This window comes from Alosa pseudoharengus, unplaced genomic scaffold (genome assembly GCF_046254945.1).
Source record: "Alosa pseudoharengus isolate Yale_2024_CS ecotype anadromous, Long Island Sound unplaced genomic scaffold, YU_APseudo_1.1 YU_APseudo_1.1_scf_1, whole genome shotgun sequence".
NCBI lineage: Eukaryota > Metazoa > Chordata > Actinopteri > Clupeiformes > Clupeidae > Alosa > Alosa pseudoharengus.
In genome coordinates this window covers 12,054,460-12,069,132 of record NW_027468564.1, presented here as the reverse complement: position 1 = coordinate 12,069,132, position 14,673 = coordinate 12,054,460, and the positions used below count along the sequence as shown (strand labels likewise).

The following is a 14,673-nucleotide window of genomic DNA, read 5'->3' as shown; positions in this document are numbered from 1 at the left end:
GTGGATACCATTAACAGTGCACATTTTCAGATCTGTACTCTTTTTTATAAAGCCCTTAATTCTATTGTCAAATGTATGCTAGGAATTTTCTTGATGTTGTGTGTTTGCCAACACACATTTTCACCATGTGAATGTGACTACCCAATATGTAGGATTGTCAGTGGCTCAGTGGGATAATGCCTAGTGCTGGTGTTTGTTAGGGTTGAGAGTTCAAATCCTGGGAGAGCTTTAGGCTCAACCTGCATATGCTATTGGTTATTGAAGATTCACACCATTGAACAGCACCTGAATGACATCAGGCAGTCAACATACACAGTCATTAGTTACCAAGAATCAGAATGCCGAGACACTCTGACATTTAGGGGAACTTCTTTGTTTACTATTTTTCCTTCATCATTAAGTCTATCATATTTATATTTCATCCATTAGTGTTCTTCTCTACAAATGTCTAATTGCCCCAGAATTTCAAAAAGTTTTCAGGTGTACTCTTTCAGGAAAGCCCTTCATTTTATTGTCAAATGTATGCTTGGAGTTTTTCTTGTGTGTTTATCAACACACATTTTCACCATGTGAAAGTGACTGCCAATGTGTATCACTGTCAGTGGCTCAGTGGGATAATGCTTGTACTGGTGTTTCTTAGGTTGAGAGTTCAAATCCCTATTACAGCTTTAGGAGCAATGTGCACATGCTATTGGTCATTTAAGATTCACACTATTGAACAGCACCTGAATGACATCAGCCAATCAACATTCACACTCATCAGTTGCCAAGAATCAGAATGCCGGGACTCTCTATTACATTTAGGGGAACTTCTTTGTTTACTATTTTTCCTTCATCATTAAGTCTATCATATTTATATTTCATCCATTAGTGTTCATCTCTACAAATGTCTAATTGCCCCAGAATTTCAAAAAGTTTTCAGGTGTACTCTTTTAGGAAAGCCCTTCATTTTATTGTAAAAATGTATGCTTGGAGTTTTTCTTGTTGTGTGTTTACCAATACACATTTTCACCATGTGAATGTGACTGGCCAACATGTAGGATTGACAGTGGCTCAGTGAGATAATGCCTTGTACTGGTGATCCTTAGGTTGAGAGTTCAAATCCCACTTGAAGCATTAGTGTGCAAATGCTGTTGGGTTGTGGAGGTTAGCATACTAGAATAGAATGCTGTTGGGTTCTGGAGGTTAGCACACTATAACATTACAGCTACTTGTCAATATTTGTAGTGCAAGGCAAGTATAACTGTATAATTATAGGCTGTTTATCTTATTGACTCCGACACAGCTGTAGTCTATAATTATTTGTTATTCTTATAATATTTGTCATTTCTTGTACATATTTAGTCGGCTCTTCCACTTGACAGAACAACTCTATATCGGTTAAGGATGTCACAAGGATACAAGGATACAAGGAAGTTTATTGTCACATGCATATAGTTACTGAAAGTAAGAAATGCAGTGGAATTATGTCTGGTGTCAGCCTATTTGTGCATTAATGGTGGGGGGGGTAAAAAGTGCAGTAGAAGAGGGGTTTAGTAGATTAAGTGGCAAGGGCTGCATAAAAAAGTTGGGGGAGGATTGGGATTGGGGGGGGCACCAACAAGGAGCCCCCAAGAGCAACAGGGGCAAGGAAAAACTCCCTTACCAAGGAAGAAACCTTGGGCTCAAGGGGCTAACCCAACTGCCAGGGGTCTTGGTGGGTGTGTTGGGGGGATGACAGGGGAGATGGGATAGTGTGCTGTGTATGTGGGGAGAGGGCAGTGTGCAATATGTGTGTTGGAGAAGCTTCCTCATGAGACAATGTGCTGTGTATTGGGGGGGGGGGGGCAGTGTGCTGTAAGTATGTTGGGGATGTGTGTTGGAGAAGCTTCCTTATGAAATAATGTGCTGTGTATGTGTGTGGGGGGGGGGCAGGGACTTACTATTGCAAGCAGAGTACTGTATGTATGATGTATGTGAGTGATGACAGTGAAGATGTGTGTGTGGGCGGGAGGGGAGTGGAGCAGTGACTGTGTGTGTGTGTAGTGTGTGTGTGGGTAGGTGGGGGCAGTGTGCTGTAAGTATGTAGGGGATGTGTGTTGGAGAAGATCCTGAAGACAATGTGCTGTGTATGTAGTGTATGTATGAGTTCAGAGTTGGGAAATGTTTGAGAGTGCTGAGGAGTGAATGTGTGCAAAGTCAGTATAGTGTGAGTTCAGAGTTCGGATGGCCTGGGGATAAAAACTTCTCCTGAGTCTCTCAGTTCTGGCTTTGTGACTACATAGGTGTCTTCTTGATTTCAGCGGTAGGAATAATCCATTGTTAGGATGAGAAGAGTCCTTCAGAATCTTTTGGGCTCTTAGGAGTACTCTTCTGGAATAGATATCTTGTAGAGCAAGGAGTTGAGTTCTTATAGTACGTTCAGCTGAGCGCACTACTCTGCAGAGTACTACAATCTCTAACTGTGGAGTTCCCATACCAGGTGATGATGCTACCAGTTAGAACACTCTCAACCTCTGAAGTGTAGAAGGCCTTCATGATGGATGTAGAAACTTTGAATTTCCTTAGCTGACGAAGGAAGTAGAGTCGTTGTCTGGACTTCTTCAGAACATACTGTGTGTTAACAGTCCATGTTAAGTCTTCAGTAATGTGGACACCAAGGTATTTAAAACTTGTGACTCTCTCTACAGGTTGCCCGCTGATCATTAGTGGGGTGTAACTGTAGTTCTGCTGCTGCCTTCTGTCACGCATGAAACAATGCTGCAGAAACACGAAAATACAACTTTGAGTTTAGTAGGCTATAATTTTCAGTTCCTGTTTATCTATTGCACTATCATTGCAAAATCATAGTCTGTGACTTAAAACTCTACTACTTGTCTTTAGATGTGAGAGGGTCTGAGACTGTAGTCTTTCAAAAATCTTTTCCAAATCTTTGCAAATCTTTCCAAAGTCTGTCAGTGTAAGGAGGGCTTGAGGTGAAAGTGCTGTGGAGAAATTGCAGGATTGTTTGGCCCTGCGACCTAACCACACCCAGTTTACCTGCTGGGAAACCCTGTAGCTCCGGAGCAGGGGCTCAGACCAGGATAAATTGTTTGCTCGCCCTCAGTTTACTCTTTTGTTCATCTCAACCCAGCACTCCAGTGTGTCCTGCTCTGTGTGCGTCTTTGAGTTAACGTAAGTCATCACTTTAATGACCCTCACTATGACTTTTGTGATGTAGAGTAGCTCTGCCATCATGTGTAAAGTTAAGGTCTTTGTTTGTTGGTTTGGTGTGTTGGAGTCCCATGTGAGAGATGATTAGGTGATGTTGGTTGACTTGGGATGTGAAGTATATGATTTCAGTTTATTGTTCAAATGTCAATTGGTTTGTTTGTGAGTTGAGATCTGTACTGATTTACCCCATTTCACTGATTACTCCATTTTCTGTGTGTTTCCTCTTTGATGCAGCACACATACAAGTAAAGAACAAAAGAACAGATGAATTGAAACTCAAATAAAGTTAACTTGTGTTACACCGAAACCTGCCATCTCCGGTTATGTCCAATTTTGAACATCGCTATATAGTTGGAACCCCTGGACCGACCTGAGTTCAATGACTCCTATTACTTTACTTTCCGCCATATTGGACCTCCGCCATATTGGATTTCATCAAAAACACTTAAAAGTTTTCATAGGTCACAAACTTCATCCAATTTTCACGAAACTTGACACAGATGATCTTCAGACCATGTCTCATAATTGCCTTGCCTTTGACACCCATACTCAAAACTGGTCGCCAGTCACGACCAATCAAAATTGGCGGCAAAGCCGCCAAACAGGAAGTGAACTCAGATCTCGGCAAGGCTTTCACATATCAAAACCAAACTCACTACATGGGCTCAGGACCCAATTAGGAGGAGGCTCAATAAATTTAATGATTTTTGACCTTCAGGTGGCGCTATAATTAACAAAACTACGTTTTGGCCTGTATGGGGTGATGTGTTTGAAATTAAAACATATTAGTGATCTCTATTCATACTTTGGGAGGTCCTTAGGCTGACACATATCAACTTTTGACATTAACATAATTGATTGGACCGCCATATTGGATTTCATCAAAAACACTTAAACGTTTTCATAAGTCACAAACTTCATCCAATTTTCACGAAATTTGGCACAGATGATCTTCAGACCATGCCTCATAATTGCATTGCCTTTGACACCCATACTCACAACTGGTCGCCAGTCACAACCAATCAAAATTGGCGGCGAAGCCGCCAAACAGGAAGTGAACTCAGATCTCGGCAAGGCTTTCACATATCAAAACCAAACTCAGTACATAGACTCAGGACCCAATTAGGAGGAGGCTCGATACATTTCATGACTTTTGACCTACAGGTGGCGCTATAATTAACAAAACTACGTTTTGGCCTCTATGGGGTGATGTGTTTGAAATTAAAACATATTAGTGATCTCTGTTAATACTTTGGGAGGTCCTTAGGCTGACACATATCAACTTTAGACATTAACATAATTGATTGGACCGCCATATTGGATTTCATCAAAAACACTTAAAAGTTTTCACAGGTCACAAATTTCATCCATTTTTCATGAAACTTGGCACAGATGATCTTCAGACCATGCCTCACAAACGCATTGTTTTTTTGACCTTTCAAAAGAGGTCAAAAGAGGTCGGCCGTGACGACCAATCAAAATTGGCGGCGAAGCCGCCAAACAGGAAGTGAAATGTTTTCTCAGCCAAGATTTCACGTATCAAAACCAAACTCGGTACATGGGCTCAGGACCCTATTAGGAGAAGGCTCAATAAATTTGGCGACTTTTGACCACTATGGGGGCGCTATAATCACAGGAAGTAGGCTGATATCTCAGCAACACTTTCACATATCAAAACCAAACTTGGTATATGGACTTGGAACCCCTCCCTGAGGACACACAATCAATTTGGTGACCTTCGACCACTAGGGGGTGCTAGAGTTACAGGAAGTTAGCTCCTATCTCAGCAACGCTTACACGTACCAAAACCAAACTTGGTACATGGACTTGGGACCCTATCCTGAGGACACACAATACATTTAGTGTACTTTGACCACTAGGGACGCTATAATTACCAATACTTTCTCATATCAACCTCAAACTTGGTATGTGGACTCGTGGTCACAACCTGAGGACGCACATTAAATCTGGTGACTTTTGACCACTAGGGGTGCTATAATTAGCAAGATTTTCTCGTATCAATACCAAACTTGGTATGTGGACTCATGAACACATCCTGAATAGCTGCAATACATTTGGTGTCTTTTGACCACTAGGGAGAACTATGACATGAATTAGGCTCATATCTTACTAACGGATTGAAACCAAACTTTGTACATGGACTAAAGACCCAATCCCAATCCAGTCCAGTCCAATTCAATCCAATCCAATCAACAATCACATGAAGTAGGCTCATATCTCAGCAATCCCAATCCAATCCAGTCCAATTCAATCCAATCCAATCAACAATCACTTGAAGTAGGCTCATATCTCAGCAATCGCAATCCAATCCAGTCAATTCCAATCCAATCCAGTCCTGTCCAATTCAGTCCAGTCCAATTCAATCCAATCCAATCCAATCAACAATCACATGAAGTAGGCTCATATCTCAGCAATCCCAATCCAGTCCAATCAAATCCAATCCAGTCCAATCCAATCCAATCCAATCCAGTCCAGTCCAGTCCAGTACAATCCAATCCAGTCCAAATCCTAATCCAGTCCAATTAAATCCAATCCAATCAACAATCACATGAAGTAGGCTCATATCTCTGCAATCCCAATCCAATCAAGTCCAGTCCAATCCAATCCAGTCCAGTCCAGTCCAGTCCAGTCCAATCCAATCTAATCTAGTCCAATTCAATCCAATGCAATCCAGTGCAGTCCAGTCCCGTCTAGTCTAGCTTAGTCTAGTCCAGTCCAATCCCAACTTCTGCTTATTTGCTTGGCCCCCACATTGCTGCTTGCAGCTATATTTTATCTTAGTGTTTCTAATTGGTAGTAACACAAAACCTATATTTTACTATTCATATGTGAAAAAGGGGATTTTAGTTTTGGTATAAAAAAATAATTGTTAGGTCACATGATGAGGATATATTGTTAGTAGGGCTGGGCGATAAAACGATAGCGATATGTATCGCAATAGACATGTAATCGATATCAATAAAAAATGCGTTCGATAGAACATTCGATAATTAAAAGCAACACACACCTCCCGCCTTAAATTGTCCATAAATAAATAGGCTAAATATATCTTGCATTGTAGCTAGTATGTGCAACTCTACCAGAGTAGACGATAGAAGTAGGCCTACCTCAACACAGACTCTCAATGAGTCCTTGCCCCCTCTAGGTGCATCCCTCCTCAGCATGTGCATGTAATCCAAACATGCACAATCGTGCAAGACGACTGAATTGCTATTAAATCCGGTTAGCATCATTAGCACGCTGCACGAATTTGTTCAAAACTGTTGCATTCAAATTGACTGCTAAATTCTAATCAACTCAATCCCGATGCAAATAGAAAAGTATTTTCCAAGACTCAAACGGGCCTGTCATTTGAAACTTAAACACACGTGGGGAAACTGAACAGTCTAACCAGTAGACTTACTATGATAAACTAGCAAATTACTTCGTTTACAATATTTCCAGGCTTCAACCGGTGCCGCTCATTCAGACTTATGTGCACAGTTATTTATTTGAGTGTTTTTCATGATTGTGTTGCTATTTCTTTTCCCTGTTTGCTTTGATTGATAACTGAGGTGATTCAAATCAGAGGAAGGTTAAGTTTAAAATAAAAGTGTTTAAAAGTGTTTAAATTTTACTTTTTTTCCCCTTCTGGTCCTTATCTGAAATAGATTTAAAAAAAATCAATAATTATCGATATCGACTGATATGAATTACTTATATCGTGATGCAGTTTTCAGCCATATCGCCCAGCCCTAATTGTTAGTGCTTCCTATTTCTACAGAGAGGTACCTCTGTGACCACCAGTACCTGTCCGCTACCTGTGGATGGTCAAAATTCAGAATTTACGCATAATTTCCATCCAAGGCATGCCCAGTGTGAGCCTCTAGTATGACCCACACCAGAGACCCCTACGTTAGGTTGACCCTTGTGTGTGTGACCCCAAATATGGATGAGGCATGGCTTTACAGGATAGGGAAAGGCTGTCAGGGGGATATGTGAAGGATACCTATGTCTCTCTGTGTGTATGGCATGGATTGGCACACTTTCTGAGGGGCAGGGCTCTGTGACTATGTGGTCTCACTACAGTTGAATATGTCCTCTGACTGCAATATAACCAACAAATTACCAACTACCCCTTTAAAAAACTTTTTAAAAAAATGTCCTTTATTTAATCCATTTTAAGTAAGAAAAGTACTTTAAAACATTTTTTCAAAGTATAGGTAATAATTCATGCAATAGAGGGTTTTTGCAAACTCCCTTCATTCAACCCTTGAAGACATTGCGGTCTGGTGTGCTAAAATGTATATTGTTTCTTCTCGTACCATTTAGTTTCTCAGAATTTAGGTCTCAATAATGTTTTTATTTATTAGAATTTAGGTCCTACAATAACGTCATCACCAAATAAATTTTTTATTTTCAGTGTCTCAACCACAAGTAGCCTACTTTGCACAGTGCACTGACGACCGTAGCAGCCCAAGGTAACCAGTTGTTTTAGATGAAGGGCAACCACTTGTTTCAGACCTCTGAACAACATGTTACCTGGGTGTTGCCTACATTATTAATTGATGGTAGCCTACAATAGTTAATTTTATTGCACAAAAAACAATAATTGTATCTTCAAACCGCATAAAACAACTTGTTTGTGAATGTCTGACAACTGCTGCAGCGCATGCATGTGCAATGAAACCAGTAGGTGGAGAAAACAGAAGGCACACAACACCGGCAATGCTTATGTGTCAAAAGCAATGCTTCTGCTTATCTCTGCCAAAATGCTTCACACGGGAATTGAACCCCGGATTCCCACGTCTCGGTACGTAGCTTTAACCATTGAGCCATCTACTTCCACTTTTCAGTGAGAGTTTGCAGGCATATTAACCCTTATGCTTCATAGGCCTGAGCGTCACAATCACTACATTTCTGTTAGCTAACAAACTGGCGGTTGTATGTGTTCACTGAACAAAGTTTATGAAAATAAAAGACAACTTTTCCATCTAAAACTTAAGTTGAACAGATATTAATGCTGAAACCGCTCAGACACTCCGATTAATGAAACAAGAAAACTGCATGTGTCTTTCTTTCCTCCGATTGGAATTAATAAAATGACTGAGCAAAGTGGAAAGGGAAAAAAGTGTGAGATTTTGCCAAATTTGGTTTTACTCATTGAGTAGGCCTACACTGGTTTTACTCATTGAGTAGGCCTACACTGGTTTTACTCATTGAGTAGGCCTACACTGGTTTTACTCATTGAGTAGGCCTACACTGTTTGGTTTTACTCATTTCGAGTAGGCCTACACTGTTTGGTTTTACTCATTTTGAGTAGGCCTACACTGTTTGGTTTTACTCATTTTGAGTAGGCCTACACTGTTTGGTTTTACTCATTTTGAGTAGGCCTACACTGGTTTTACTCATTGAGTAGGCCTACACTGTTTGGTTTTACTCATTGAGTAGGCCTACACTGGTTTTACTCATTGAGTAGGCCTACACTGTTTGGTTTTACTCATTTTGAGTAGGCCTACACTGGTTTTACTCATTGAGTAGGCCTACACTGTTTGGTTTTACTCATTGAGTAGGCCTACACTGGTTTTACTCATTGAGTAGGCCTACACTGTTTGGTTTTACTCATTTTGAGTAGGCCTACACTGGTTTTACTCATTGAGTAGGCCTACACTGTTTGGTTTTACTCATTTTGAGTAGGCCTACACTGTTTGGTTTTACTCATTTTGAGTAGGCCTACACTGTTTGGTTTGACTCATTGAGTAGGCCTACACTGTTTGGTTTTACTCATTGAGTAGGCCTACACTGTTTGGTTTTACTCATTTTGAGTAGGCCTACACTGTTTTTACTCATTGAGTAGGCCTACACTGTTTGGTTTTACTCATTGAGTAGGCCTACACTGTTTGGTTTTACTCATTTTGAGTAGGCCTACACTGTTTTTACTCATTGAGTAGGCCTACACTGTTTGGTTTTACTCATTGAGTAGGCCTACACTGTTTGGTTTTACTCATTGAGTAGGCCTACACTGTTTGGTTTTACTCATTGAGTAGGCCTACACTGTTTGGTGTTACTCATTTTGAGTAGGCCTACACTGTTTGGTTTTACTCATTTCGAGTAGGCCTACACTGTTTGGTTTTACTCATTGAGTAGGCCTACACTGTTTGGTGTTACTCATTTTGAGTAGGCCTACACTGTTTGGTTTTACTCATTTTGAGTAGGCCTACACTGTTTGGTTTTACTCATTTCGAGTAGGCCTACACTGTTTGGTTTTACTCATTGAGTAGGCCTACACTGTTCGCCAAAGGCCATTACCTCTGGCCCCAGCTTGATAAAAAAATAGGTTTTGATAGTCTACTGTATGACTTCAACACCTTTGAATGCAGTCCGCTGCCCTGTTTACCGGCAATGCTGCAGCGGACTTAAGCTGCCACCTCATGGCGTTGTAATACATTTCACGCAGCTGTGTGAATCACGGAAAGCGCGAATGAAGTGGCCACTTGAAAATGGGACACACTGTAGCCCCATGTAAATCAGCTGGGGAATGGAAATAGAGTGTGTTTATTGCTGTACCATGACAACTAGTGGAGGTAAAGAATAACCTTACCTAACCAACTAGTGGAAGTACATGGTAATGTTTTAAAATCTGGGCATAGTGTTTGTCTGTTGGGATTATAGATTGTAAAAGACAGTGATTCTTGATTGCTGCCTAGAACATATGCAATTGATCAGATTCTGTATAAATTATGAACAAATTAGTAAAATGAACAAATTACATTTCAACACATTAGTCTTGTAAAATTCCTGTTCTAATTTCTTTATTATTCAATATTTGTAGTAGTACTAGGTCTGGTTTGGATCAGTCCAGGTGTGGAGTGTGTGAGCACGTACTGAGGAACCCAGTCATCACCACCTGTGGACACAGTTTCTGCAGGCAGTGCATCAGCAGCTACTGGGAGCAGCCTGGACTACCAGGAGACCAAGCCTGTCCCCAGTGTGGAAAGACATGCAGAACCCAACCTCCTCTACAGCCTCCTCTGGATGAACACACGGATATGAGTACACAAGATGAACACACAGGCATGATCGACCTACACACTGAACATACACCAGGCAGAAAGAGGGAACTAGGTGAGTGTATATTTTGGATTTTTATTAGTTTTATTGATTTTATCTGTTTTTGTATGTTATCAAACTGAACAATTGCAAATATTGCTATTAATATGTAATGTTATCAAACTGAACATTTTGCAAATATTGCTGTATTATTTTTTTTATTTATTTGTATTAGTGTTTGTGGATATAGGCCTATTTGCAGTGAATTTGTGTGTATATGAATAGTAGTTTTTATTATGACTTTTTAAGGAATTGTTTTGTCATTTTTAAACAGATGAGGACCTGAGGAGTGTTATAAAGAATCACAAAGCCAGTCTGAAGAGGAGATTTGAGAACATATCTGAAGGCATCATCAAACCAGGAGCTGAGATACTCCTCAATAAGATCTACACAGAGCTCTACATCACAGAGGGAGAGAGTGAAGGGGTGAATAAGGAACATGAGGTTTGGCAGGTAGAGTCAGCATCCAGATCTCAATCCACAGAAGACACACCAATCAACTGCAATGACATCTTCAAGCCCTTACTTGGACAGAAGAATCACATCAAAACTGTGATGACCAAAGGTGTTGCTGGCATAGGAAAAACAGTCTCAGTGCAAAAGTTCATTCTTGACTGGACAGATGGAGTAGCCAATCATGATGTAGATTTTATGTTTTCCCTTTCATTCCGTGAGCTGAATTTGGTCAGAGGTGATCAGTACAGTCTTCACAGGCTCCTGCTTGACTTCCACCCTGAGCTGAAGGAGCTGAATGATGGTGAAGGATACAAAGACTGTCAGGTTGTGTTCATCTTTGATGGTTTAGATGAGAGTCGGTTGACTCTGGACCTGGAGCAGAACAATAAGTTGTCTGATGTAAAACAAACATCGTCAGTTGATCTTTTGATGACGAGCCTCATTCAGGGAACTCTGCTTCCCTCTGCACTCATCTGGATAACCTCAAGACCAGCTGCAGCCAGTCAAATTCCTGCTCAGTTCATCAACCAGGTAACAGAGGTACGAGGATTCAATGACCCACAGAAGGAAGAGTACTTCAGAAAGAGAATCACTGATGAGAGTCAGGCCAACAGAATCATCTCTCACATAAAGGCATCCAGGAGTCTCCACATCATGTGCCACATTCCAGTCTTCTGTTGGATTACAGCTACTGTACTTCAGCAGATGCTGGGAAAGAAAAACATCAAAGACATTCCCAGAACACTGACTGAGATGTTCATACACTTTTTGCTCATCCAGACCACCAGGAAGGATCAGAAATATCAGAGTGGAACTAAAGCAAATCAAGAGAAACTTCTGGGATCACAGAAAAAAATACTACTGAAGCTGGCAGAACTGGCTTTCAAGAATCTAGAGAATGGCAACCTCATGTTTTATGAGGAAGACCTGATAAAGTGTGGCATTGATGTCAATGAAGCCTCAGTGTACTCTGGCATGTGCACTGAAATCTTCAAGGAAGAATCTGTGTTTCACCAGAAAAAGGTCTACTGCTTCGTGCATCTGAGTGTCCAGGAGTTTCTGGCAGCTGTGTTTGTGTTTCACTCGTATTTGGCTAAGAACTTTGAAGCTCTGAAATCCCTCATCACTGATGAGTGGAGAGATGATCTCAAGCCATCATTTTTATCTTCTCTTCAATCAGTACTAGGACTAAAAGACAATTTACATGTTTTACTTAAGAGTGCAGTTGATAAGGCTTTGGAGAGCCAGAACGGACACATGGATCTTTTCCTTCGCTTCCTTATGGGCATTTCTTTGGAAAGAAATCACAGACTTCTGCGAGGTCTACTGACTCACACACACAACAGCTCAGATAGTATCAAGGAAACATGTCAGTACATTAAGAAGCTCAACAGAGAAGATCTCTTTCCTGAACGATGCATCAATCTTTTCCACTGTTTGTTTGAAATGAATGATCATTCCATGCACAACGAAATTCAAACATACTTGTCATCATCAAAAAACATCAATCAGGACCTGTCTCCTGCCCACTGTTCAGCACTGGCCCACATACTTCTGATGTCTGAGGAGGTGCTGGATGAGTTTGACCTGAAGAAATACAACACATCAGATGAGGGACGCAGGAGACTGCTCCCAGCTGTGAGGTGCTACAGAAAGGCACAGTGAGTTTCTGATGGAGAGACTGTGCTAACTGTAGTGACTAAATATAATGCTGAAGTCAGTGTTGTCTTCTACTGATCATGTATCAAACATTTAAAGATGCCTAAAGGCAAAATAGTCCCATTTTCACTATAGGATCATTGTTGATTAGTTCATCAAATGATACTTAAGTCTATCACCTTATATAAAAATAGTCAAATATTTCTGGTGTGTGTGTATTAGGGCATAGTGCCCATATCAATGATATGTTAATAATGTCTCTATGTTTATTTATTGGGTCCAAAATCCCTTTATCAATTTCCGGCAATATTTTATCTTTTCTGGTGTTGTGTTGTTATGCAGACTTGCTGAATGCACATTCTGAGAAGTCCTGTGGAATTGTGGATTCAGTTCTACAGTCACCAAACTCCCTGATAGAGCTGGACCTGAGTCAAATTTAAACAGCATCCATTCCATTTATCCATTTTTCTCGTTCTCATGTTGTTATGTAGGCTTGCTGACTGTAAACTCTCAGAGAAGTCCTGTGGAATTGTGGCTGCTGTTCTACAGTCACCAAACTCTCTGATAGAACTGGACTTGAATCAGAATGACCTGGGAGATTCTGGAGTTCAGCTTCTCTCTAAGGGACAGTCTAATCCCCACTGCAAACTGCAGATATTAAGGTTGGTGTGATGCATTTACTGACATTTCTTTTTCCATGGTTGTTTACTTTGTGTTTATGGATCTTGAATTTTCCCTTGGGAACCAATAAAGTATCCATCTATCTATCTATCTATCTATCTATCTATCTATCAATCATCTATCTATCTATCTATCTATCTATGGTTAGACATATACACTTTCGGACAGGAAAAAATAATTTTGTATACCAAAAGCAAGGCCGTAGTCATGATGTCAACATTGGGGGGGACCAAATCTGTGGTGGGGTCTGAGGGACCCCCAAACAGAATTTCAATACATTTCATGCAAAAATATTATTAAAAATCACAAACAAGTCGTTAGTTAGGTCAGTCAATTAGGTTATTCCAAACTTTTGACGGATACAGATGCCACCCCCCACCCCCATGAGTTTTGTGAAAAGAGAAGGGTGGAGAAGAAGCAACTTCACTGGTCCGTCCCTGGACCCGTGACTCCATTTGTGTTCAAAATGTATACTTTAAAAGAAATTACAAACTACAGTATCTTATGATAACCTCTATATTACACAGAATGTGGTTCTTTGACTTATTACTTACACCTGAAGATTTTTTTAAACTAATGCTTAGACTCATAGGTTTGGAGCCTAATAAGATTTTGTCTTTTAATTTAGATTTTATTATGCTCGCGGCTAATCACACAATTTTAACGTAGTTTGAAAGGGACAGGATTCAGGAATAGGCTACTAAGACAGGCCCCTCTTCTGTCTGACTCACCTCATGTTAGGATGGATGGATGGAGCCTAGTTGTAGTTAGATAGATAGATAGATAGATAGATAGATACTTTATTGATCCCCAAGGGGAAATTCAAGAAATAGAAGAGTGTAGGCCTAGGCCTAATGTTTAATGTGAAATAAAATAAGTAGCCTAAAAGGCAACATTCGAAATGAGGAGAAATAAGGCAAGATAAGAGTAGCCTAATTGGGGAGAAAAACTTGAGTAGCCTTGGCTATTTTTAAGATCTTAACGTGAACTTAAAATAAAATTTGAGCTGAGACAAGGATGGATATTCCACAGCTGGTTCCTTGAACCCATTAATCAGCAAGTTTAATTTAATTTTTTTAGTTTTTTTTATGTTGACCCGAAATCCCTGAAACCCAGGAATATCACGTTGTTGGGCAGTGAATGCATGTAGGCTTAACTAGATTGTGGTGGATCAATCATATTGCCTTCTTAAATCGTAAAATATTCTGTGGTCTCAGTTCACTGTTGAATGGGCCTAGCCTACCCTATGCTTGCTCAAAATATATGCTTTGTCTAGTAGAGGTGCTTCAAATTGGCTGTCTCAATATAGAAGAGGTCCAGGGCAATTCCGCGCAAAACTGTCACATCCATATTTAGTTGGCATTACGGACGTGACAGTTTTGCATGGTATTGCCCCCGTATCGTTATATAAAGCTCTCTTCTCGCTCTCTAGCTTTCTCCTCTTTGAGCAATCGATGATTTGAAAATAACTTACTTATCGTTATCTTAGATATCCATCTGATTGTTTCTCGTCCCGTCTCCTCTCCTCGCTCGTTTCAGGCTATCAGTCTCTTCTCCATAGTAGGCTACTTTACT

General features: G+C 40.4%; 1 protein-coding gene across 8 annotated transcripts in view; it reads left to right on the top strand.

Annotated features, from left to right (window-relative positions):
- The window catches only part of LOC143136317 (NACHT, LRR and PYD domains-containing protein 3-like), a 286,890-nt gene that overhangs the window by 198,859 nt on the left and 73,358 nt on the right, over positions 1 to 14,673 (top strand). For 7 of the 8 annotated variants that reach the window (XM_076297033.1, XM_076296993.1, XM_076296976.1 and 4 more), the window contains 2 exons: positions 10,577 to 12,419; positions 12,909 to 13,079. In XM_076297033.1, coding sequence (XP_076153148.1) covers positions 10,577 to 12,419; positions 12,909 to 13,079 — 2,014 coding nt within the window. Of the gene's footprint in view, positions 1 to 10,024; positions 10,318 to 10,576; positions 12,420 to 12,908; positions 13,080 to 14,673 lie in introns of all 8 variants that reach the window. The other variant, XM_076297025.1, reaches the window with a different exon arrangement.